The sequence below is a fragment of the Harmonia axyridis genome, chromosome 3 (genome assembly GCF_914767665.1).
Source record: "Harmonia axyridis chromosome 3, icHarAxyr1.1, whole genome shotgun sequence".
In the NCBI taxonomy this organism is placed as follows: Eukaryota; Metazoa; Arthropoda; class Insecta; order Coleoptera; family Coccinellidae; genus Harmonia; species Harmonia axyridis.
The window spans coordinates 12,789,959-12,813,954 of NC_059503.1; the positions used below are offsets into that span (position 1 = coordinate 12,789,959).

Sequence of the window (23,996 nt, forward strand, 5' to 3'; positions counted from 1 at the left end):
CATATACATTTATAATGTACAATGAAAATGTTCATTGCACAAGACTAAGAACTGTTTTAAGAGGTTGCAGCAATAATAAACAACTTTTTGAATTCAAAATTGATGAATAAAGACTCGCTTTTTTTATGATCATAAAAAATGAATTTATTGATATAATGAAGAATGTACACCCAAAAAAAAAAGGAATTTTCATAAATATTTTATAACAAAAATACAAATAATATACATCTGAAATGAACTTATAATCTCCTGTTCTTCTATTTTTTCTTGATTTTTATATCCAACAGGGGTTTTTTTCTAAAATTTGTCAGATGGCAACACACCACCCAAATTTGGTTCAATTGGTCAGCCATAGTATTTGGAATGCTACAGCGCAATATTCTGTTTAATTTCACATTTCTTATAATTCTCTCAACATGAACACGAACACCTAAAAATTGCAATCATTTGATAAAATGTATATTAAAAAAACTCACTCCTTACTTGCAATATCCCTAGTCAGAGTTTCATCTGCGTCAGTGAATTGTTGATTATTGCCATATGAAAATGGTGGTATATTCAAATCAACATCAATATCTGCAAGTTCTTTGGAAATTGTGAACCCCTTATCAGCCATATGAGTCCCCTGGTTCCAGCTTTTCCAGTAAGCCACTATTTAAAATTATTTCTCTCTCAGAAGTTCTACCCGGGTAGAGTTCTGATATGAAACACACAAATCCATTAGGTGTTATTCCAATTATGCCCCTGGCGGTATTATGTGCCTTATACACAGAATATGTGCTACTCTGCACTGTATAATCTGAAGGTTTTTCAATAAAAATCTCAGTTCCATCCAGAATAATTCTTGTACTAGGATATTTACTGATGAAACATTCTGGCATATACTTTTTCACGATTTCTCTCGAAGGCCAAATAGGTATCTGTATGAAATATGAATACATCACATTTATCCAAAACCTAAACATTCTGGAGACTGTGGACTGGGAAATATCATATCTATATGCGATATCTTCTTTTAAGAGACCAAGACGAAGCCTTACTAAAACTATGAATATCTGATTTTCATAGTCCATTCCCAGATTACTGTTGTCCTTGCCCAAGTACTTTTTTCTGTATGCCAGTGCATGCTTGATGATTATGCTTGTAAAAATCGTGTAGGTAATGACATCACTGAATCCTGTGTAGAAGCTTAGAAAGTGGGGATCATTGATTGAAGACTGAATGGAGTTGGTAGAATGTTTCATCTTATGTTCCTCGATCTTCATTTCAAGGTGGTGAACATAGTTCAGCAGATTTTGTAACTTGTTTAAGTCATTTTGTTGGAAATAATAATTGTGGTCGAAGTCGACAGATTTCTTCATTGACAGTTTAATTAGTGCTTGGAATTCTGAAAAATAATTTGTCGAATAGACAGTCTATGATTTTCACAAAGTCCCTCATTAGAGTACAAGGATGGATACTATGAACTGAAAAATTATCTCTATTCTACACTGACAAGTAGACATTCCATATTTCATTCCTTATAATTGGTGCTACAATTGTTTTACTGGGGGTGACAATATGTCAAAAGTACTTATTGAAAAGAGTTTTCTACGGATTTACCTCCAACGTTGTAGCTAGCATTGGTCGAATCATTGGATGAATTGACCTCTTCTTTTTTTAGAGCCTGGTAATCTGAAATTATCCGGAATAATCACCCACAATACTGAAGATGTGATCACACTTACCTTGGAGATGTTTCAGACAGAATTTTAGTATTTTGCCATTACATTTTGTAGAGAATATTTTGGTGTCAGTTTTTTCATTTTTACATCTATTTCTTGCTGAACAATTACTGACACAACAACGACTGCCTCCACTATATTGATATCTACCCATATTTCCTGGATTTTATCTTCAGTTCAATTTTTCTGAAAAAAACACACACAAAATACTTAACCAAAGTTTACCACCAATTTTTATAACCTCTCATACCATACTGATAATCGGTACGGTATTTTTCTAGTAAACTCAATATTTCTCCGTTGGGAACCCTGGGTAGTTGGTATTGTCGCAATTCAATATGGCGACGCTGAATATGGTCAATTGGTTTCTCATTCTCAACTCAAGTTTGAATTTTTTTATTTTGGTGATAGAGAACAAGGAAATCCGTACCATTAGATTATTAGAAGTTCTAATTTAGAACATTGCAAATTATTCGATGAGGAACTGCCAACCTTATATTTTTATTTTATTATAAGTGTGTGTGTGTGAAATGAATTCAGCGATGGAAATAACAAAAAGGAAAGGTTGCGAGTACATATTACTCGTTCACTTTTCCATAATAAAAAAATTACAACAAATTTTGAAATCTATTAGCTTTATAAGGCTAGAAGATTTGTGTATCAAATTTAGAGCTAAATACCAGCAAGAACTGAATTATTTTATCACTGTTCATAATGAACTTGTTTTTGAGATTAAAGAAGAATACAATAGCCATTCAACAATTCAAGACTCAATAGACGAAAAAATGCCACAAGGATGGAGTGGTATCGAAGAGTTGGTGAAAAAGATTAATTTTTCTGGTATACTTCAAAGCAATTCGAGAAAAGTTTGTGATAGAGAAGTAACAGTTGATGAAATTAAAAACTATGAAAGTGTACACTTTTACTGTGAATTTATTGATAGTGGTTCAACAAGTAATGAACAGAGTTTGAAAGTTTTCAACAATTATCTAAGAAGAACTGAAATCCCCAATTTCTTTGATAAAGTTACATGGAAACTTAATGGTATTTATATGGGTACTGTGTCTAATATTTATGATCCTTCCAAGTTCTGGATGAAATTTGCAGAAGTAGATATGCTACAAAATTATTTATATAAGTTTTACAGTGAAAAAAAAGAGGAGTATATTTTGTCTTTGTCAGACATTTGTATAGGACTAAATTGTGTAGTATTCTTTATGAATTCATATAATAGAGGAAAAATTGTAAGAACCGATATTCAAGATGGTAATTGGTTTGTTATTTTCTTATATGATCATGGCACAATATGTAGATTGAACCGAAACAATTTATTTAAGTTAGACGAAAAGTTCAGTGTTTTTCCAGCATTTGCTGTCAGATGTGCGTTGACAAATGTATCCCCATTGGATAATGAGTCCTGGACCCAACAAGCAATGGACAGATTCAGTGAATTAACAAAAGATAATAAAAAGCTTTTTGTCAAAGTAACACACGTTAAATCTAAAAGAAAAATACTGGAAGTGTACTTAATGGATTCGACAATAGAAAATGAAGATAAAGTACCCACAATTAATTATCAGCTGGTCCAAGAAAAATTAGCAAAAATCAGTTGGCAAGAGCCATTAAAATCAGAAGAAAATGAAGTCTTCAAATGTTTGAGAAAATTCACATACCTCTATCCAACACATGAAAGCATTGAAAATGCAACTGCTCCAGCTAATCTTACCCTAACAAATAAATTAAAGGAATGTGTATGTTGGGATGTGCTCTTCCCAGAATTATATAGATATGAAAATTAGATTATAAAATTTTCAAAAAATACAGTAATATATTTTACTGTTCAATTGTACTTGTAGTTTGATATGAGTGAGGAATTTGTTGTATGAATATTACAGAACTGATTTTTTTTTTAAATGTCTTTTTTCAATATTTAATCTAGTTTTAGTCCATAGAAATTAGTATATTCTTCCACTTTCAGTTGTATTTAGAGATTTGAGATTAGAATAAATTTTGTAAAATATATCCTGAAAACTACATGAATGAGGTAAGATTATTCTTTGCAAAAGAGTTTAAAAAAAGTTTCAGATTGAGTACAATAAAGCTGCAAGAGATAGCAAGTGAATCCTTCAAGCATAAACTTTTCTCAAGATAAAACCTATAATAATTGAGACATTAAACAAAAGTATATGATTACAATCTCTTCAATTCATCAATGAGTTCTGAAATAAGAATTCTCTCTTGATAAAAAATTTATTTTTCAAAAATATCTTCACTTTTATTGTCAGAAAATTAATTGTGCAAAAAAAACTAAGTGCACTTACCTAGTTATCTTTACAAAAAATATATTAATCTCTAACATTAGAAGTATACATATCTAGTTTTGTTTGTATATTTTCTAAGTGGTTGTATAAATATACTAGCTCTTCTTCGTCTAAACAGAGGACAGTATTATCATTAGAACCCTTCAATTGTATTGTTGCAGTAGGTACTGCTTCTTTTCTGAATAATGTGGAAGCAGCTTGTAAGTTCAGTTCCCAAGATACATTTTGAAGTTCATTCATATCTGCAATAAAGACTTGAATAATGTTATCTCTTTTTCCATAAAAAACCTACTTCCCAAATTGAAATTTCGGCCCATATCTTCAGTCCAAATCTTGATCCACAAGTGTGCTTTATCTTCTTCAATATTGAAGTTTTTGATCATGACCATTTTCAAATCTTTAGGTTTCAATATTACTTTGGACAAGTGTTTATGCATAAATGATATAGTTTCTATTATATGTCTAGTTTGGGTATCACTTATATTTTGCTTTTTCATCAAATTTTCTATGTCATTATCACTAAACATTTCTTTTGATTGAATTTTATCCAATACAAAATGGAAGGTTTCCAAAGACAACAATCTCAATGAATATAGGCCTTCATCAAGTCTAGAAATCATTAGTTTTATTTGAATGGGTAAATAAAAGAATTTAAATTATATTTTAAGAAGATATTCCACAAGTTCTATATTTCGGCTAACATGATGAATAAATGTATTAGGTAGTTAATTTCCTTTCATCAGATATGAGAACAGTAAAAAAAATTCATGTAAAAAGCTCTCATATATATTCTTACTTTTTACTGCGAGGAACTGAGTTACTCCATAATAAAGCCATATCAAAATATTTCAAAAACGAAATGAAGAAACACTGTTTGCCATTAAAATTTCAAAATAATGCCCAACAAAATTTTGAAGGTTAAGTAAAATTGACATTATGCAATTCTATGGGATTTGTTTATTTCCTGTATTTCATCGCGAAATTTCGAAGACCGTGCAAAAGATAACGTAAAGTAATTGAACCCAGGTTGTTCGTCGTATTCTACGATGCTAGTTAGATCGCAGTTGCATTATTCTAAGTCTATAAACTTTAGTAGAATCTACGTATTCAAGATGATTGAAAAATCTTATTTCAAAGGTGCGCAAGTCCACCTAAAAAAAGGTAGTTTTTCCATTTCCAAATACTTAACTTTTTCGCGCAGGCGTTTCAGTTATCTAGCGGTGCAAGATTTGGTGTTTACTTTTGATTTAATGGTATTTGATCTTGAATAATTGGTTTGAAGAAGTGACAACTACATGATGGCCTTTAATTGAACGGTAATATAGCTTGAATTAAACCTGAAAGGAAAAGGCACATTTCCCCATTTAGAATAAACCTCAATTGGTCTACAGTTTTTGTGAGCTGAATTATTATAACCTACAAGAAAAACGTCATTTTTTTTGTTAGTTGTTGAATATAATTGAGATGAACAAAAAACCGGCAGACGTTGAATGGTGTTAGAAAGTAAAAAAAATAAGGACAAGTTATAAGAAAGACACATCTAAATACATAACGATCAGCAAGAAATGTCTGTTGAAACTCCCGTTTCGCAAAATATAAACGCAATTAATGAAAAATTGGCGTATGATGCTTTGTCTCCTAATTTTCATATGCCAAGTTATGAAAATTACCGAGATCACGACAATTATCATGGATTGAACAACAATTTTTCAAAAGAAATAAGCTTGTCAGCTTTAGATGTCAATTTTCAAAATACTCAAATTTTCACTGTCCCCATAAACGTTCTGCCACCTCCACCCCACAAAATTGTCCATTATCAAAATAATATAATACTCAAGAAACTAGACAGTAAGTATGGTGGGAAGAACAAAGACATCAGGTCCGATGTGAGGGCAATATCTCCAAAAGGATATGAGAGTGATGAAAGTGGCAGGTCTTCGCTTTATTCAACAAAGTGCGTTCAGCAGGCAAATAAAACCTGTGATAAATCAAACAGTGAGTGTACTTTTTCCATTTGATAACAATTCAATGTTATTTTAAAATAGTAACTAATATAATTATGTATTTCTTTTTGCTAAAACTATTAGGTATCACCAGATTTATTTTCATTTTAGAATCAAATTTAAAGACTGATAATAAAAATGGAAAAACTGATCAATATTCAACTGGGAAATACAATAGTCATTCCCCAAAAGTTTATCAACCTAACTATTATGATCAACCTAATGGTAATACAAATTTAAGGAGTAAACGGTAAGAGCCTTTTCATATTTCCTGATTTCCCTTATTTTATATATTTAAATTGCTACATTCATTATATTCTAATATGCAAGCAGTATATGAAATGATAAACAACTGGGGTGTAGGACTTTCAATAACTAAGCTTTATGAATATCGTCGGCTAAGAGTGTAAATCTGCTATGTCCATAATGAACAATTTCACAGGAGACCAAAAAAACCGTACAGTACAGTACATTCAATAAACACTATTGAATGTATTTTCATAATACATCATTCAATACATTCAATAAACACTATTGAATGTATTTTCATGAATAAACTCTCTTATTATTATTATTATAACACTGTACTGTACGGTTTTTTTGGTCTCCTGTGAAATTGTTCATTATGGACATAGCAGATTTACACTCTTAGCCGACGATATGGTAACTTAATAATTCTTGGTTGGAATTATGATATTATGTTGATACTTATTTCATTCAAAATTGTCTTTTCAGATATTACACAAATAGTTCCTTAAGGTCAAAACAGAACACCTACAAGAATTATTCAATAGATAACATAACTCGGAGGGTGTATGGACTCATGGAGCGTTTCAAGTCTAGGGCTTACCTGATGAAGATCGATCCAAATCCTGAAATGCTGTTGAACGGAGGCCCTTCAGACCATCTCAGTCAGGCTATATGGGATGTATTCCTTTGTAAGGCGCAAAAAGAAAGTACTTATATCAGCAAACTAGAAACTTGGAAGACTATATTTTTATCGATTAAGGTGAGAAACTTTATTTTCAAATTTTTAAGGTTTTTATTCAATTTTGAGAATTGAGAGAATCTATTATTATCAAATGATGCATTAATAATCAGTACCTCCGTTCCCCACACCATAGTTACCACCATAATTACTATGGTGAGGGGAAGGGAGGGTTACCGATTATTAACATATAAATCGATAATGAATTAATGGGATCCAGGCTATAATTCTGTATTGTAAATGTAGACGACTTTTCTTCTAGGTACACATTGCAATAATTTTTTGAGAGACATGAGATATTTTTTGGAGTAAATTTGATACATTTAGTGTATTAATCCTGTCATAAAAAAGTTAAGTTTGAGGTCCAGTGATTAAATGGAAACTCTTTTATTATTTCTAGAATTGTCTTGACAGTTACGGCTTGTTCATAGTTGGTTCCACCATGTCAGGTTTTGGACTCGAGACCAGTGATATCGATATGTGCCTACTGACTAAACCTTTCGTCAATGATCCAAGGATAGATGCTCTTACTCACTTGGACCACGTCAGGAACCTTCTTGTGAATGATGGTGAGGTTTATCAATTCCAAGAAATTACTTAAAAATTTATTTTTCTTTTATAATGGCAAAGTTGTAACATGTTCATCCATAATATCAATCTATAGGAATCGTTAAGGATGTTGAGCTTATAGTGGCGAAAGTCCCTATCCTGAAGTTTAAGGATCTGGCGACTGGTTTCGAGATTGATTTGAACTGTAACAACGGAATTGGAATCCATAACACCCATCTCCTTCACTGCTATGCCCGATTAGATTGGCGGGTCAGGGCTATGGTAGTGATTGTCAAAGTTTGGGCGCAGGCTAACAACATCAACGATGCAAAGAACATGACGATATCTAGTTATTCTTTGGCTCTGATGGTCATCAATTATTTGCAATGTGAGTTTAGACTGTTAATGCTCTTAGGAAATTGGTTCATCGTAATCTAGGTTATGGTCCGTATATCGCCGAAAATCATAGAGCGGTTTCTCGGGTTTTCAATGTTTCAGGTAACCTGCTTGGTATCTACGGACCGCTTGACACTTGTCAATGGTCAACTTAATTTTTCATTCACAGAATTTTGTAGGTTATAAATAGTTTATTTCTTTTATTTCGTAAATAACTAATAGTTATTAATGGCTCTGAAGGGTATTTGGTTCATAATTAAAATTATTAAGTTTTTGAGTTTTAGATGTCATGGAAAATATTCATAAACAATAATCCGAATTATAAAATGACATCTGCTAACCGGGGAGTGGGCGTGGTTACCGAACCTAACCAGAATAAAAGTATGGTGGCTCTAGTGACAAATAACTCACCCAAGTTTGAGGAAATAGTCACCGGTTTTTGAGGAATTTGACATATACGGACCAAGGGGTGACCCGCAACTATTCAACAATACTTCACTGAAATGAAAGACATATCTTGAAGACTTAAAACACAATAAAATTTTAGATCTGAATTCCACTGCTTTTGAGATAAAGAGTGACTAAACTGAAAATAAACTTGTCGTTAACTCTGATAGGGTTAATATAGTATATAGTTTAGGTGGTCAATACTAAATTTTGAATAGGTGGTCAATACTAAGAACACACGATTGTGAATATATGGGAAAAATATATTCGTCAAGTTTCAATATGTTTGTCATTAGGCAATCTATAACAGCTTTTTGAATTATAGTTTTTTTATCACAATCCAAATTGATTTGAAAATTTTTTTCAAATAGTCTATTATTCTGGAAGACTTTATTTGAAGGTGATTCAATACTGTTAGATTAATAATATATCCAATTCCCAGTACTACAATTTTATTTTATTTGGTGTTCCTTTATTGTTATTTCAATTTGTTGTACAGGAAAGTGATCCATGGCTTATTTAACCTGAAGTGCTAGTTATAAATGTGATTATCTACGTTTCAGGTGGGGTAACACCTCCTGTGCTCCCTTGTCTACATGGCTTGGTCCCAGAAATATTCAACTCATCAGTAGAAACTAGCACTGATGTACAAGAAGACATAGAGTTTATAAGGGACTTCAAGTCCGACAATATGAATTGTGTCGGAGATCTGCTAATTGGATTCCTTAACTATTATTCCCACTTCAACTTTGCAGAATTCGCTATCTCTGTCCGAACTGGCAGTCGACTGCCGATAGACGAATGCAGGTATCAGAAATCGCCCAAGAACGATGTAAACCAGTGGAAATTTCTGTGTATCGAGGAGCCATTCAACCTCTCCAATACTGCAAGATCGGTATTTGATGTAGACAAGTTCAAGTTCATTAAAGACGTCTTCATGTATTCGTACTGGGAACTGTCGAGGACCAAGCACCTCAACATGATCCTGCCTGTACATTTTCCCACAAACCAAAGATGATTTTTGTAGTGCTTGATTCTAACCAAAGAACATTGTTCGTCCAAAGGTTTTCTCTCGTGACGGAATCTCCTTAATGTGATGGAGTCTATGAAATCAGTACTTAGACTATTGTCGACAATGTGCTACCAGTTCCTTTTTCAGATTTAGTTTCGAAAAGTACAGATGACAAAAGGGTTTACAAGAATTCTTTATGCATTTTATGTGTACTACATACTGAATTTTTTCAATCGTCGAAATGCTGAGTTATAATTTTCATCTCTTCAAAATTTCGCATTGGTTCATCAATATTGATGGTGAATTGTTTGATTGTTTTCATGGTCACTTCCAATCTAGCACATTTCCTAGAAAACTGCAATCTGAAGATGTCCTGGAAAAAGTGTTTATGTTGGATCAAAATTTTTTGTATGTATTCTATATAAAATCCGTGAAGTAAATCAGCACCAAAAAACCTTTGAATTGTTCTTGTGGAGATAGCCTTAGTCGGTGATTTACGGAAAGTATTTATTTTTTCCAAGGGTAAAATCTTTATGGCAAGGACATTAATTTATAAATGAAACGTTCAATACTGAAAATTTGTGATGTTTTTATGTGTTCAGATATATATATTTTAATTATTGTAAAAGAGAAAAAAAAAACAAAAAGCCAACTGCCTAATCGAAATATTTATAAAAACTCGATTGAGCCGAAAAAAGAATCGTGAATGAGAGAACAGAAATTATCTGAAATATTGAGCTAGTGATAAATTATATATTTGTTTTCGATTCATGAGGTTATTCTATTTTTCTGTATATATGTATTATAATGTCTATATATATCTACATTTTGTAGAACAAAACCCTGATTATTGTGAAAAAAAAGTTGGTAAAATAAAATAAAAAAAACAAAAAAATTTTAAAAAGGGGAAAATAAAAAAAGACGAATCTGAACTGGAAAATATTTATATAATTTCATTTATTTTTGAAGTGAATCCTACTAAATTTTTTACTGTGATTTTTGAGGTGTCTGTTACCAACATTTTTGCTCCTTGTTGTAGGAAACTTCAACGATAAATGAGAAGAAAAAACAAAAAGTTAAAACACTCTTGTTTCAATAATAATAGTGAATATGTGACCTGTGCCACTAGTGGAAATAAAGATAATATCACTAGTGCACAAATTTGGTTTACTTAACTGATATTTATTTCTTTGTGATAATTATTTATCTTACGAAATAAGCTTAAGACTGTGCAAGTGATTTTCCAGAACTGTTTTCAAAATAACAGGTTTGAAATAAAGACATCCAGTTTATTACAAAGAAATTACGATGGATATATTATCTCCAATAACATTTTTCAAATTCACAGTCAACAATTCCATCTTGTCAGATGAAACTTTGTCATTTGCATTCTGACTTCATTTTTTCATATTATAGTTAGGAGAGGAACCATTTTTCAGTATAAAAATTCTCCTTTCTTAGTAAAAAGTTATGCTTCATCACAACAACAGTGGTTGCGGCAGTTATCTTGTTATGTTACAATTTAAAATTTTGAAGCAATACAGTATTGGAACCTGAATATTCAAGATTTTTTGCTCAGAAGAGTTGCAATTATTTTTTAGAAAGTGCCACGTATCTCTTCAACGGTTAAGTCGATTAGTATGTAGACTCAAAAATATATTTTTGAGTATCCAATTTTTCATCTCTATAATCTAATAATATCTAATCAGAAAAGTAAAATTTGACCTACTTTTCGTGTAAATAATTTCTATTTTACTACAATAATTTCATAAAGCAATATAAGTGTTTCTGTTACCAGTTTGTGATTATTCCGTGATACCTACTGCAGTAATTCGTTAGAATCTTCAGGAAATGTCAAGCTCTTTATTTTGGAATCAGTTCTTTTCATTTGTACTTGAACCAATACATATCAATTGGCGGGTCCTAATAGTAAAGTTTTGCCTCTATTTGCAACGAAAAGATTCTTTGAACCGAGTGCTTGAAGTAAACAGCTTCTCTTCATTCAGTTTCAGGTACTCTGCATTCTTAAATTTTTATTTGTTTTGTTCACAATTCATTGAAAGAGTACTTGTCCGCAATTAAGTTAATAGAAAGAATCAAACCCTTGTTCTTGATGACTGCATTCAAAACAGTTTTCACCTTTAAACTGGTTCTACAATTTTATTTTTGAAACAGTTTCTTTGTGCTACATGTCAGTTTGATTCGATTTTTTGTGCTCTTTCAATAAACCTTTGAGAATTTTGTATATTGTGCCATATTTTAAACTATTTAAGTATGTGATATTCTACTGTAATCTATTAATAAGAAATTGTAATGTTTGTATGATTAAGGAAAGAATCTTTTATAGGCTACTAACAGATTTGTTCTTGGTAAGCCTCATTGTCTAGGTTCAATATCTCTTTTTAGTTTGAGATCTCGCATCACATTTTAAACAAGAAAAGCTTTGGTGGCCCGAGAAAATTTCAATCCAATTGTCAGTATGGCAATGAAGATGTTAGTAGGTATACAGTATTCCTTATAAATAGACAATATTTAAAATCGGATACAATAATGTAAACAATAATTCCTCTGTGTTTGTAAAGAGTTACATCATTTATGTTGAAAAGTAGTGGTCAAAGTTTGAACATGCAAGTTTCCAATCATACTGTTTCAGTTCAGTTTTCTATAAAAATTTGTTGATGTAATTAAATGAAAATAAAAACTTGAACTTATTATATATATTATAGTTTTGATCTTCAAAAATTATTAAATCCTTGTGAATTTAATATTATGAAGCTCGACTTGATTTGCACATCATTTAAAGCTCTTTGATTCTTAGATGGATATTTACAGATATCATTTATTCAAGAATATTAAATGGCAATAGGGGACGACTGTCATATCATTTTGAAGGTTTTGCAATCTATGTATGAATAATTATACAGGGTGGCCATTTGAAAACGAAACAGACGAGATTACAGACGAAATAAAGTTTTTCGATAGAAATGCTCGGACAGGTCGATTTCTGTTTCGAGGGGGACAATTTAAGATGTAGGTTACGGACGCATAGCGCTTCAACCCTTGCTGCTACAACCCCCACCCCCAATTTTTGAATAGGGAAGATGGGGTGAGTGATACCTCAGTTTAAAGGTATTTTTATACTGATTTCAGCACAGTAATTGTTTTTTCATTTTATGCATTAGTTCTCGAAATATTCATGCGTTAGTTAGTTAGGAAGGAAGCCACAGTCATGGTTGTTTTGAAGCTCAAAATGTCGATTTCTCACAAAACACTACAAGTGCCATGAAAACACCACTTCATTTTCAAATACTTAGTTAAGAATATTTCGAGAACTAATGCATAAAATGAAAAAACAATTACTGTGCTGAAATCAGTATAAAAATACCTTTCAAATGAGGTATCACTCACCCCATCTCCCCTATTCAAAATTAGGGGGTGAGGGTTGTAGCAGCAAGGGTTGAAGCGCTATGCGTCCGTAACCTACATCTTAAGTTGTCCCCCTCGAAACAGAAATCGACCTGTCCAAGCATTTCTATCGAAAAACTTTATTTCGTCTGTTTCGTTTTCAAATGGCCATCCTGTATATGAATGATGTTCAAATTGCCTTAAGTTAAAATGATGTTCAAACTGCCTTAAGTTAAATTGTATAAGAAACCGCATTTTCAGGAAATTCAGTTTCTGCAAGTACTTTTCTTTATTCTACAGTCTCCTTGATACTCTTCACTGCTTTGTGCTTTTTTATCTCAAGGCATACTAGTCAAAATAATTATTAATGTCTAGCACCTAAGTCAGTTGTTCTTGGTATCAAAAACCTTGAAATCAATTAATTTCCAAAATATAGGTAATGGAAAAAAGATAATTTTTCGAAAATAAGGGTAGGTGAATTTTCTCCTATTAAACAATCAAAATTTTTATTAGAAAAAATAAATTAATAACAAGATTTTCATGAGGATATACATGAGAATTGAATTCATCCATCCAGTTTATTAATACAATTGCACAAATATAATAAATAAATTGATTTAAAACAAAAAGAAAACTTATATGTATGTATATACAATAAACATTGTTGACACTTGAGTCTTCAATAAATAAAAATCACTCAGAGGGGAAAAATTAGATTGACCTTTTCGTCAAATTATTTGATCCCTTTCAATCGACCAGAAAAATGTTGAAATTGTTCAATTATACAACTGAAATGTTGTAAATCGTTAGAAATTTTGTTATCATTTTGGATATGACGTTTTACTCCTCTGACAATTGAAACTAATAGGATAGATCAATGGTCTCCTTTTTGAAATTGGTGTGGACCAAGAGAGCATATTCGCAATCTTCGAACAAAATGGGAAATTTTGTACTTTTTTTTTTTTAAATTGTTTATTTGATTCACTGCCATACCGCTGCATAATGGCCGTTGAGGGCAGATGGCAAGGGTCCCCCACCTGTAAACAGTCTTGTCCCTGTCGCATCATAACAGTGAGTATAAATAGATGGATGTTGCCTAAGAGTTTGTACATGCTCATTGTATTCCTCTTCTGGAAACTGAAAATAAGATAATTTTGTATTTATAGCAATTGATTATTGATATTTGATTATATAAGAATAAAAGAATAAATTTTGTATGGTTCTGATAAAGCTATCAACACAAAATTTTGCCCAAAGCTTGACATGGTTATTATATATATCGGGTGTCCCAAGGTGAGTGGCCTATTGGATTATTATGGAAACTATTGATGGTAAAGATTTCAAATTTTGTGGATAGATATTTGGCCAGTTAAGGTACATTTTTAAAATAATTTCACATTTCCAGTGTTGCCGGATGTACGACAATTTGGCAACAACTTTGTTATTTTGAATGGGACATCCGGTATTTCTATTTTTTTTATGATACTCCATAAAATATTAGATCTATTCACTCTTACTTTTCCATCCCTATCTTCAACGGTTTTTGAGTTATTAATTATTTTTCGAAATTTTAGATCAAATTGGCGTATTACGAAAATGACTCTAGTTCGCTCAATATTTGAGATTTAAGTCAGAAATTTTGCAAGTCGTTAGATATTGATCTGATCTGTGTCACTGCTTTTGAATTATGGTTGTCAATAATACAGGACGGACCAAAAAAAATCATCATTTGCCAAGTTACAAAATTGTAAAAAAGTTTATTTTTTCAAATTAGACACCTAGTATATTTTTCAATTTTTGGAATCAGTACAACACATTCTACAATTTTTCTATTCACTTACATAGACTTTTTTACAATTTTGTAACATGGCAAATGATGATTTTTTTGGTCCGTCCTGTATTATTGACAACCATAATTCAAAAGCAGTGACACAGATCAGATCAATATCTAACGACTTGCAAAATTTCTGACTTAAATCTCAAATATTGAGCGAACTAGAGTCATTTTCGTAATACGCCAATTTGATCTAAAATTTCGAAAAATAATTAATAACTCAAAAACCGTTGAAGATAGGGATGGAAAAGTAAGAGTGAATAGATTTAATATTTTATGGAGTATCATAAAAAAAATAGAAATACCGGATGTCCCTCTTAAAATAACAAAGTTGTTGCCAAATTGTCGTACATCCGGCAACACTGGAAATGTGAAATTATTTTAAAAATGTACCTTACATGGCCAAATATCTATCTACAAAATTTGAAATCTTTACCATCAATAGTTTCCATAATAATCTAATAGGCCACTTACCTTGGGACACCCGATATACATATAAAATTTCAACCCTATCAGATATTTTTTTGCAGATCTAATGAAGCTATTCACACAAAATTTCGCACTAAGTTTCCTAGTTCATGTTTCATGTGTACACACAAAATTTTAAACCGATCAAATTTGTTATCATGGAAGTATTAGGAATTTCTTTTCCAATAATAATAATAAGGTTCTTATAAAGTAATCAACTTGAAATTGCTAGTTTATATCAACACCCAAAATCTCAACTCAGTTTTATAGTCACAGAAATATTTGGCAATTTTTTTCAATATTCTCCTTCTTATTTTAAATTTGCCTTACACTTAAGATTGTCATTCTACATCCAAGTGCAAGTTTGCACAACCCAATCGTGACTAGTCTCAAAATTAAAATTTTGCATGCATTTGGGCAAAATGATTGAAGGTGAAACAATATTTTGCATTTCATTTAATATATTTTTTTTTTTAAATAATAATGATACTTACAACTGTACTTTTACTCGCTTTGAGAATAACACTTCTGGAAGAATTAATGCAGGAATCTAGATATTTACCAGCCTTTATATCGTAGAATAATAGCATGCCTACACCAGTACCCATCGTAAGGATATCACCATGAAAACCAGCAGATCTTATTCCACATCCTGTATATCTAGATGAGACTTTTTTAACAGACTGAAAAAAGGACAAATTATTAACCAATAACAAAAAAAAAACAAAAATATTTGTTAACTTTCATTTATGATGTATGTTTGTAAGTGGGTTAAATAAAAAGGATAAAGGAGATATTAATCTCTAAAACTTTGTATTCCTGAACACAGAATTCACATGATCATTTTGTAACTTTTCTTAGACATGACATGTAAAATATTGATGAATAATTATTATTATTATTATAACAAAATAAGTTCAATGAAAATAAAAAGCATAAATACCTGCAATGTTCTTGAATCTAAAAGAAGAGTGTATGACCTGCATCCAACAGCATATAAATTAGATCCTTCTTTTTGTGCAGTTAGGCAGACATTTTCTTGGGCAGATGGCAATTTTCTAGATATCTTTTGCCTAAATGTTAGAGCATCCCAAATATGTATAAAACCATTCAAACTTAAAGCAGCTAATTCACTGAAAGGCTTATTATAACATACTGATCTAATCTGAAATTTTAAAATATTTTATTAATTTCATTATAATAACAAACAACAATACCTAATACAGTAGGTATGTTTTTTCTTCAGAAGTATTTCTCAAGATTTGAAAAATAAATTTCAAGAAACATTTTCGTAGAAGTCAAACTGCAACTATATGCAAGGGACTTTTGTATCACAGAGAAGAGAATTTATTTATTTTACTTACTTTTTGCGAATTTTTACATTGTCTTATTGAAGTTGCTGCAATGCTACAGTGTACTGGAATGTCCATTCTACGATCTGCTAGACTAGGCTTTATCCTCCACAAAGCTAACTTTGTATCTCTAGATCCTGATACTAAAAATTCATCATCGATCCAAGCCAAGTCATAAATCTATCAGAAAAAAAATTATTATTTTTATGAGGTATAATATAATGCATAAACATGGGAACATAAGTGTAGGGAATTGGAAACATATATGGAAGGAAGTAAAGCTTCTGAGGTATGAAGGCTCATTGAAAGTTTGAGAAAAGAATAGGTGACAAAAAATATAAAGCCGATACCAACGAAAGAGTGGAAAGGACGATACAAAAAAATAACTTAAAGAAGAAAGAACTGAGTTCATAAATATATCTCCCAATGATACACGGCACAAGTGCAGAAGTAGTGATCACTGAAGAACATATAGAAAAGACAATAAGATCTGCTGGACTCGGAAGAATAATCCCAGCAGAAGTGATAAAAAATGGAACATGTAAACTACGTTATATGAGATATAATCGAGTATTATATCCACAAAAGGAGATATCATATAATGTTCAATAAACATCTTGAAAATCAAGGGAATGAAGGTAAGAATTGATATTGTTCTGAAATTGCTTGAGGTTATATGCCTACGGGAACACCTCCCTAGGTAATGTGTTCCAAAGCCCCTCTGTTTGTTAGTAGAACAAGTCTTTGGCGATACTGTTGTTAGTGAATTTTTTTTTTACAAAAATATAATCGATGAATTGCAATCTTTTTTAGACCAAATTTTATCAAAAATAATATAGTATTGTGGATTTACTTATACTTACATAGTCCTTATGAGCACCTTCTCCTACACATACTGGATCTAATGTCGGAAGTTTATAAACAGCTACATCACATCCATTCCTAGAAACTGTGGAAAGTAGAGTATGGGAAGGATTTATTTCAACTGTATAAATTCCTGTTTGTTGAACATCTGCTCTTGTGTGTGGATCTTTTGAGCTTAAGAGTGAAGGAATGTGGTCTAACTTATGTGTAGAAACATCATAGACCATCACCTGAATAAATGAAAAGTTATATTTAAAAAACGATAGTATAATGATAATAATATATGTACGCTCCATGCTAAATTTGAATAAGCATTTTTTTTGTCCTGAGAGTTTATAGGTTTAGGCCTCTTTTCTAATCAAATAATAATAATAATTTTGCACAACCCACCTAATCAACTGTTATATTCGTCAACTGGGATTGAACCAATAATGGGTAGATTTACCGAACTCAACAAGAAATTTTACAACAGACTAAAGGAAATCACTACAATAACTGAAATATACCACAGAGAGGAACATCATTCAACACAGAAAATACCCCACACAGACCCTATTTGAGACACTGGATAATAACTGTATCATTATTATTGTAAGATACAATACAATATGTATTATATTTAGTTATAAAAAAAAAACTTATATATGTATATATATATGGATATGTATAAATCAAAATGCTGAAGGACCTTAGGTCGATGGCCATTTGTTTGTTTATGAACAATAAAGTACTGTTACTACTATTACTAATAATTATTGTTAGAAAATCCCTAGTGATTCATCTTGATGATGAGAAATAAACTTGTACCTGATGAGAGACTGAACCATAAGAAATGAAGTCCAACTGAGGCTTCAGAACAGAAACATAACTACTAATGAAGTGACAATTAAAGAAAACTATGATAATAATTATTACATAAATTGTACTCACCCTATTGCATTTAGTTCCAAAAACTATTTGTCGATCAGAAAGCCATTGAGAACAGAACACTTTATTTGCATTTCCAAAATTAAGTGGAGTTTCTCTAAACATTTCATGTGATAAAATATGCCTTGCACCATATTCTCTATTAATAGAATAGTACTTCCTATGTATTTCTCGATTCTTGACATAATCAACAAAATTAAACGAGGTATTTAAAAGTTCACTTTCACTCATTATAAGATCGTCCTCACTATCACTGTTTTCATATAAAATAAAATCGTCAGGTTTATCTGTCTTGCGAACGTGTTCCTTCCTGAAAAATAAAAATAATTAATCAAACTTGAATAAAATCTCATTTATTTATACATACCGCTGAGCTTTGACTTTTCTCTCTTGCAAACGACTTCTAAAAGCACAAGTAGAGGTTCTTCCATATATTGGGCGAATAAATGTTTTAGACATTCTCTCAAAAGAATATTCTATTTAACCCTAATGAACACGGTGAAAACATATTAGTAAAGATCACTGCATAATTTTAATAAGCTTTAAAATTGAACTAAACACTTTCATCACAAAGGATTGAAATACTATACATAAAATATTTAGAATAAAATGCAATATAATATTATTTTCTCAAATATTTGAAATTGTCTTTGGATTTTGCTTCTAATATTGATATTTTCAGAAAACAAAAACAGAGTCCATCACCGATCGGAACTCGGAAGACAGTTTCCAGCTGATTCGATAGAAATATATAGCATTGTTGCCATGTTCCCAAAATGGTCAGGGATGGTAGGATCATAGAACAAGTATGTATAGAATGGAAACTCTCATGATAAAATTAACACTGCTTTCAGCGACCTCTTGCGGTTGTTTGTGAAATTATAAAATGAGCGCGCGAAAATTTGAAATGCTTTGTATTGAAAATATTTCAATTCAATTCAAGATTTTGAATGTGAAAATAAACAACGTACGAAAATAAGGTAATAAGCATTTCTTTTTGAATGAGCTATATTACCATTATATTCCTGTACGAGTTCTTTCACATCCAATATATTTGACAAGAATAGAGGCTTAAGTTCAGAGAAAACACAAATTCATATAAAAAAATCATCTATTTAAAATTTTACATTTTTTTAAATATTTCTAGTATGCCAAATTTTTAATGTGTCCTTCACAATTGCATATTCAGGCTATCAAACAGCTTATCCATAAAAATCATCAGCTCTGCAGTGCCCACAGCCTCTAGTGTCAATTAATTGTTGTCCTCGATATCTGTAGGAAGCAAAACATTCATAAGTACTTATATTTTCATCAAATTTATTGCAATAAATAGTTCTTAATTGACTCAATCAGAATTGAAAACTTTAATATACCATTTGTTTAAAATGTTGGAACTCACAACTACTTCCAAAAGTGTGCCCGATTAAAAGCTGTTGGAGAAACATAATTCATCAGTCTACTGAAATTTGCTGATGAATTAAGTTTCTCTACATTTTTTAGCCGCTCTTTGTATGATGAAACTTTTTTTGGATAATTCTCAGTTTTCTACTCTGATCAATCAGACATTTTGATAGATAACGTTCATTTTCAGTTAACCTTTTTCTATATATTATTGAAGTTTTCTGAGGGTGCTTAAAATTCTTCAAAGTCTCTGTTGATACTTCCCTCTCAACATCACTTTGGAGATGTATTCCTTCAGTGTCATGAACTTCTCCATCTTCCCCTTGATTTGAAGATCCTGTGAAATATAAATAGAAAAGTAAATAATAATTTTCTTGCCAATCATATATATTTATATATACATATGCAAAACTACTATTGAGGGTAAGTTTTTAAACAAAGATAATATTTATGGACAGCCGAAACATTCGTCTACGGTTAGCACTTCTCCTTGAGGACTATACTTAATCGCTTATCGTTTAACTTTTACACAGAAGAAAATATAACAAAATTTAACTCACCAGGAAGAAATAATTCAGGGATAGCAGTTGTCAAATTCCTTTAAGGCTATCTAATTTCACTTCTTACAAATTTGTTGAGGAGTTTTAGAGTTGAGCAATGGATAACTAACTTTTTCGAGCCAAAGTTTGAAAATTGTTGGCTGCTTCTCTTCATTCGAAAACGATGACGTTTACTATACATATCTCCACAGTTAGGAACACAATATTTGTTGGATTTCAAAGTTGACTGCGACATAATAAATCTCTTACCAAAAATAAGGTTCGACGGATCAACTGAAAATTTTTGAGGTTAAGTAAATAATTCTCGAGGTAAACAGAAAATCAGCGATGCGAGCGGTCTCTGGAAGGTGTTGGTGGAACTAAATTACTGTTTCAGAGTTTAGTACCTCAGTTTCTCCTCTATATATACTTACTCTATGGGTAGGATGTATGAAGGTTTTTGAAAAGTTAAGAAAAAATCACAATTCATAATCTGCAGGAGGTTTAAATGTGTTTGAAATAATTTCTATGCCAAAAGTTGAGCAAATTGTATGTGTGTCTAGACATCTTATCTCATGTATTGTACGTCAATAATTAGGTATTGGAACCCTTGTCTAACATTAGTCTATATTTTGCAACAGGATATCAATGATTTCAAATTTGAATCATTTGCATTTCCGAGATTCCATTGATATAAAAATCAATAGAAGAGCAATCTTCACAAAACCTTCAGAAAAAAATTACTATTATTTTAGTATAAAAGATTTGGCAACAGTGTTAGAATTTTATTGGAGAGGGGGTAGATTTAACATTTGTGAATTGTCAGCTATCTTCACATCGCTTTCACACTCTATGAATCTCTTCTTCTTCGCAGAATTATAATTCCCCTTCAATTCCATATAACCGTTCATTTGAATTCAGGGGCAACAGTGCGGTGGAGAAATTAGAGTTGATTTTCTGTGATTACAAGTAACGTTTAGCTTGTACCATATTACTAATATTTGTTTACATAATTTGGAAATAAGCTAAGCGCTACTTGTAATCACAGAAAATCAGATCTAATTTCTCCACAGGTCTCTTGACCACGAATTTTAATGAACGCTCGTTATCTTTCCAAAATACTACTTTTTTTCAATATTATATCACCGTTAAAAAATTACTGACAATTAAGACCATAGACTTAATAATATTAGGTCTATGATTTAGACACAGAAAATTTTGTGATCTATGGTTAGAAGTAACTGGAAAAAAACTTTCTGATATTTTGGGCCCAAACTATTTTTCTCAAAAAGTACCACTATGTTGCTATTTATAGATCATATAAATGAATATTGAGGAAATCGTAAATTAATATTTAAATTCGTTTTTCTCAAAATGAAACTAAGAAAAAGAACGAATTTTCTCTTTGATTAAGATAACCTATTTTGAAATCAGATACGAACTAATGTTTATGTTGCATGTTCTTAAATTCTTTCAATATTAATAAAATTTTATCAGTTGAATGATTATTGAAAATGTCAAATTTCAAAAGACTCAATACCAAAATTTACCAAAAAATAGATAGTGTTACTGAAGACACTATTTATTGGAAAAAATTAGGGGTAAAACAAATTATTTTATCGTTTTGTTATCCACATTACAAGTAGTTTCATTTTTTCAGGATCCAGTACTAGTGAAGGAATTTGGACAAATTGATTATATAGATTTTTCTCCAATAGAACCTTACCATTTTGCAGTAACATGCTCTGTGCGTGTTCAGGTTTATAATCCCATCACAAAATTAGTTGTTAAAAATTTATCAAGATTCAGAGAAAATGCTTATGGAGCCACATTCAAATCAGATGGAAAACTCATATGTGCAGGTGGTGAAGAAGGTGTAGTTAAATTATTTGATGTTTCATCTAAAAGCCTTATGAGGTTGGTATAATATTTTTCTAATAGTGTAATTTACTATTTAATCAACCTCAAATTTTGACACAAATAATTCCCGTTTTAGGTTATTCAAGGGTCATACAGCAGCAGTCCACAGAAATTATTTTATCCCAGGCAAGCCCCAAATTATTTCTTGCTCAGATGACAAAACTGTAAAACTCTGGGACATCCCAACAGAAAAAGAAATAATCTCATTTTCAGAACATGCTGATTATATACGAGCAGGTTGTATTAACCCAACTCTACCAAATATTTTCATTTCTGGAGGCTATGATAATAAAATTAACATGTATGATTTGAGAACTAAAGAAGTTGCTCTGTCATTAGATCATGGAGCCCCCGTAGAAGCTCTGTTGTTCCTCCCAGGAGGAGGTATATTTCTTTCTGCTGGAGGAAATGACATCAAAGTATGGGACTCTTTTGCTGGGGGAAGATTTTTAGGCAATATATCTGAACACCACAAAACTGTAACCTGTCTTCAGATGGCTTCAGACAATAAAAGGATACTTTCTGGAAGCTTAGATCGACATGTTAAAGTATACGATTTGAACTTCAAAGTAGTACACACTTTGAATTATACAAACAGTGTTTTGAGCTTAGGTATTTCTAAAAATGATGATACTCTAGTTACTGGTTTGGTAGATGGAGTAGTTTGTATCCATAGAAGAAGCGAAGAAAAAGTTGAAAGAAAGGTTCCTTCAGAGTATAAGAATGAAGAGTTGAATATGCAGATAGATTCTTTTATCCCAGAAGTTCAGCAGGAAAAAGAATCAAAATATGACAAATACTTGAGAAAATTTCAGTTTACTAAAGCCTTAGATAGCGTTTTTTTACAGTATGTTGCTCGAAAAACTCCTGAAAAAACAGTTGCAGTATTAGAGGAATTGATGAATAGAAAAGCACTGCACAAAGCTCTAAATGGAAAGGACGATGATTTTGTGAAGAGGTTCCTGCAATTTTCCATAAGAGAAATCACAAATGATAGGTTTTCTACTGTTATCAAAAAGGCATTTGAAATTTTCCTGGATGTATTTGAAGATAACATTTCAAAATGGCCGATGGAAAATAAAAGACTATTAGAACACTTCAGAGACTTATATGAGCGAATACTTGAGACAGAAGAAGCTTTTGTTCATTTAAATTCAGTGTTGGATTTGCTATGTTTTTCTGCTGGAAAACTTAATAATGCAGTTGAAGAAAATAGTCTGCATCTATTGCCCAGTGAAGAAGCTCAGAAAAATTTAGTTTTAAATATAAATTAGTTTTAAATAAATTGTTATTATTATCCATTTAGTTATTCTTACACCATATGCAATCTAAATAAACAATGATTTATTTTGCAATCCTGGAAAGAAATTTATCAGGAAGACGTTATGTTTAACAGAGAGATCAGCCAGAACCAGTGAAATACAGGTAGGATTGGAAGGTTTTATTTGATATCTTAAATATTGCATTTTAGTTTATTATTCCCATCAATAAACTTTTGCAATTGTTCCAAGGAAAAAATTTAATACCCCTGAAATTTTCTCAGTTCGGAATGTCCAATAAAAGAATAAATTTAAATTTGTCTACTGGCCGCGTAGAGCTTCGGTTGTTATACTGCTTTTATTGTCGTAGCTCAACAACACAATTCATGAATTTGAAAGACAAAATTACTGTTATTAATTTTCATTGACGATTGAATCTCACTGCTATATATTTAAAAAAATGTTATGACTAAGAATAGATCAGCGTAGAATTTAGAATAAGTCAGCATAGAATTTAGTGCTTTTGGTTTCCAAATAAATTTTTTATAACTAAAATTGAACTGATCTGTCAATCAAAATTGGAAATA

The 23,996-nt window shown here is 31.2% G+C and overlaps 5 protein-coding genes and 1 long non-coding RNA gene across 7 annotated transcripts; 2 read left to right on the forward strand and 4 right to left on the reverse strand.

Annotated features, from left to right (window-relative positions):
- Positions 1-186: 186 nt before the first annotated feature.
- On the reverse strand, positions 187-2,036 carry LOC123675689. 2 transcript variants are annotated; one of them, XM_045611146.1, is made up of 5 exons: positions 1,975-2,036; positions 1,728-1,910; positions 1,603-1,674; positions 484-1,387; positions 187-430 (listed from the first exon to the last, which is right to left on the reverse strand). In XM_045611146.1, exons 2-4 carry the CDS (start codon positions 1,876-1,878, stop codon positions 609-611), a joined length of 1,002 nt encoding a protein of 333 aa, XP_045467102.1. In that variant the 5' UTR covers positions 1,879-1,910; positions 1,975-2,036; the 3' UTR covers positions 187-430; positions 484-608. The 2 variants fall into 2 exon arrangements, with proteins under 2 accessions (XP_045467102.1, XP_045467100.1); XM_045611144.1 differs by lacking the exon at positions 1,975-2,036 and having other exon boundaries at positions 1,728-1,968.
- Positions 2,037-3,960: 1,924 nt separating this feature from the next.
- LOC123675691 lies at positions 3,961-5,173 on the reverse strand. Its single transcript, XM_045611148.1, has 3 exons — positions 4,842-5,173; positions 4,338-4,654; positions 3,961-4,287 (listed from the first exon to the last, which is right to left on the reverse strand). The coding sequence occupies exons 1-3, from the start codon at positions 4,880-4,882 to the stop codon at positions 4,070-4,072; spliced, it is 576 nt and encodes a 191-aa protein (XP_045467104.1). The 5' UTR covers positions 4,883-5,173; the 3' UTR covers positions 3,961-4,069.
- Positions 5,174-5,282: 109 nt separating this feature from the next.
- LOC123675687 (poly(A) RNA polymerase gld-2 homolog A-like) lies at positions 5,283-12,158 on the forward strand. The gene is made up of 6 exons (XM_045611142.1): positions 5,283-6,040; positions 6,160-6,298; positions 6,784-7,057; positions 7,437-7,605; positions 7,701-7,973; positions 8,992-12,158. The coding sequence occupies exons 1-6, from the start codon at positions 5,611-5,613 to the stop codon at positions 9,444-9,446; spliced, it is 1,740 nt and encodes a 579-aa protein (XP_045467098.1). The 5' UTR covers positions 5,283-5,610; the 3' UTR covers positions 9,447-12,158.
- Positions 12,159-13,404: 1,246 nt separating this feature from the next.
- On the reverse strand, positions 13,405-19,024 carry LOC123674850 (DDB1- and CUL4-associated factor 12). Its single transcript, XM_045609958.1, has 7 exons — positions 18,658-19,024; positions 18,294-18,600; positions 17,363-17,593; positions 16,512-16,679; positions 16,091-16,312; positions 15,642-15,830; positions 13,405-13,982 (listed from the first exon to the last, which is right to left on the reverse strand). The coding sequence occupies exons 1-7, from the start codon at positions 18,747-18,749 to the stop codon at positions 13,827-13,829; spliced, it is 1,365 nt and encodes a 454-aa protein (XP_045465914.1). The 5' UTR covers positions 18,750-19,024; the 3' UTR covers positions 13,405-13,826.
- A 359-nt stretch (positions 19,025-19,383) lies between these two features.
- LOC123674857 lies at positions 19,384-20,670 on the reverse strand. Its single transcript, XR_006746711.1, has 3 exons — positions 20,252-20,670; positions 19,887-20,028; positions 19,384-19,562 (listed from the first exon to the last, which is right to left on the reverse strand). It is a non-coding gene; the product is annotated as an uncharacterized LOC123674857 (long non-coding RNA).
- Positions 20,671-21,494: 824 nt separating this feature from the next.
- Positions 21,495-23,447, forward strand: LOC123674847 (U3 small nucleolar RNA-associated protein 15 homolog). Its single transcript, XM_045609955.1, has 3 exons — positions 21,495-21,831; positions 21,891-22,147; positions 22,227-23,447. Exons 1-3 carry the CDS (start codon positions 21,745-21,747, stop codon positions 23,422-23,424), a joined length of 1,542 nt encoding a protein of 513 aa, XP_045465911.1. The 5' UTR covers positions 21,495-21,744; the 3' UTR covers positions 23,425-23,447.
- Positions 23,448-23,996: the final 549 nt, after the last annotated feature.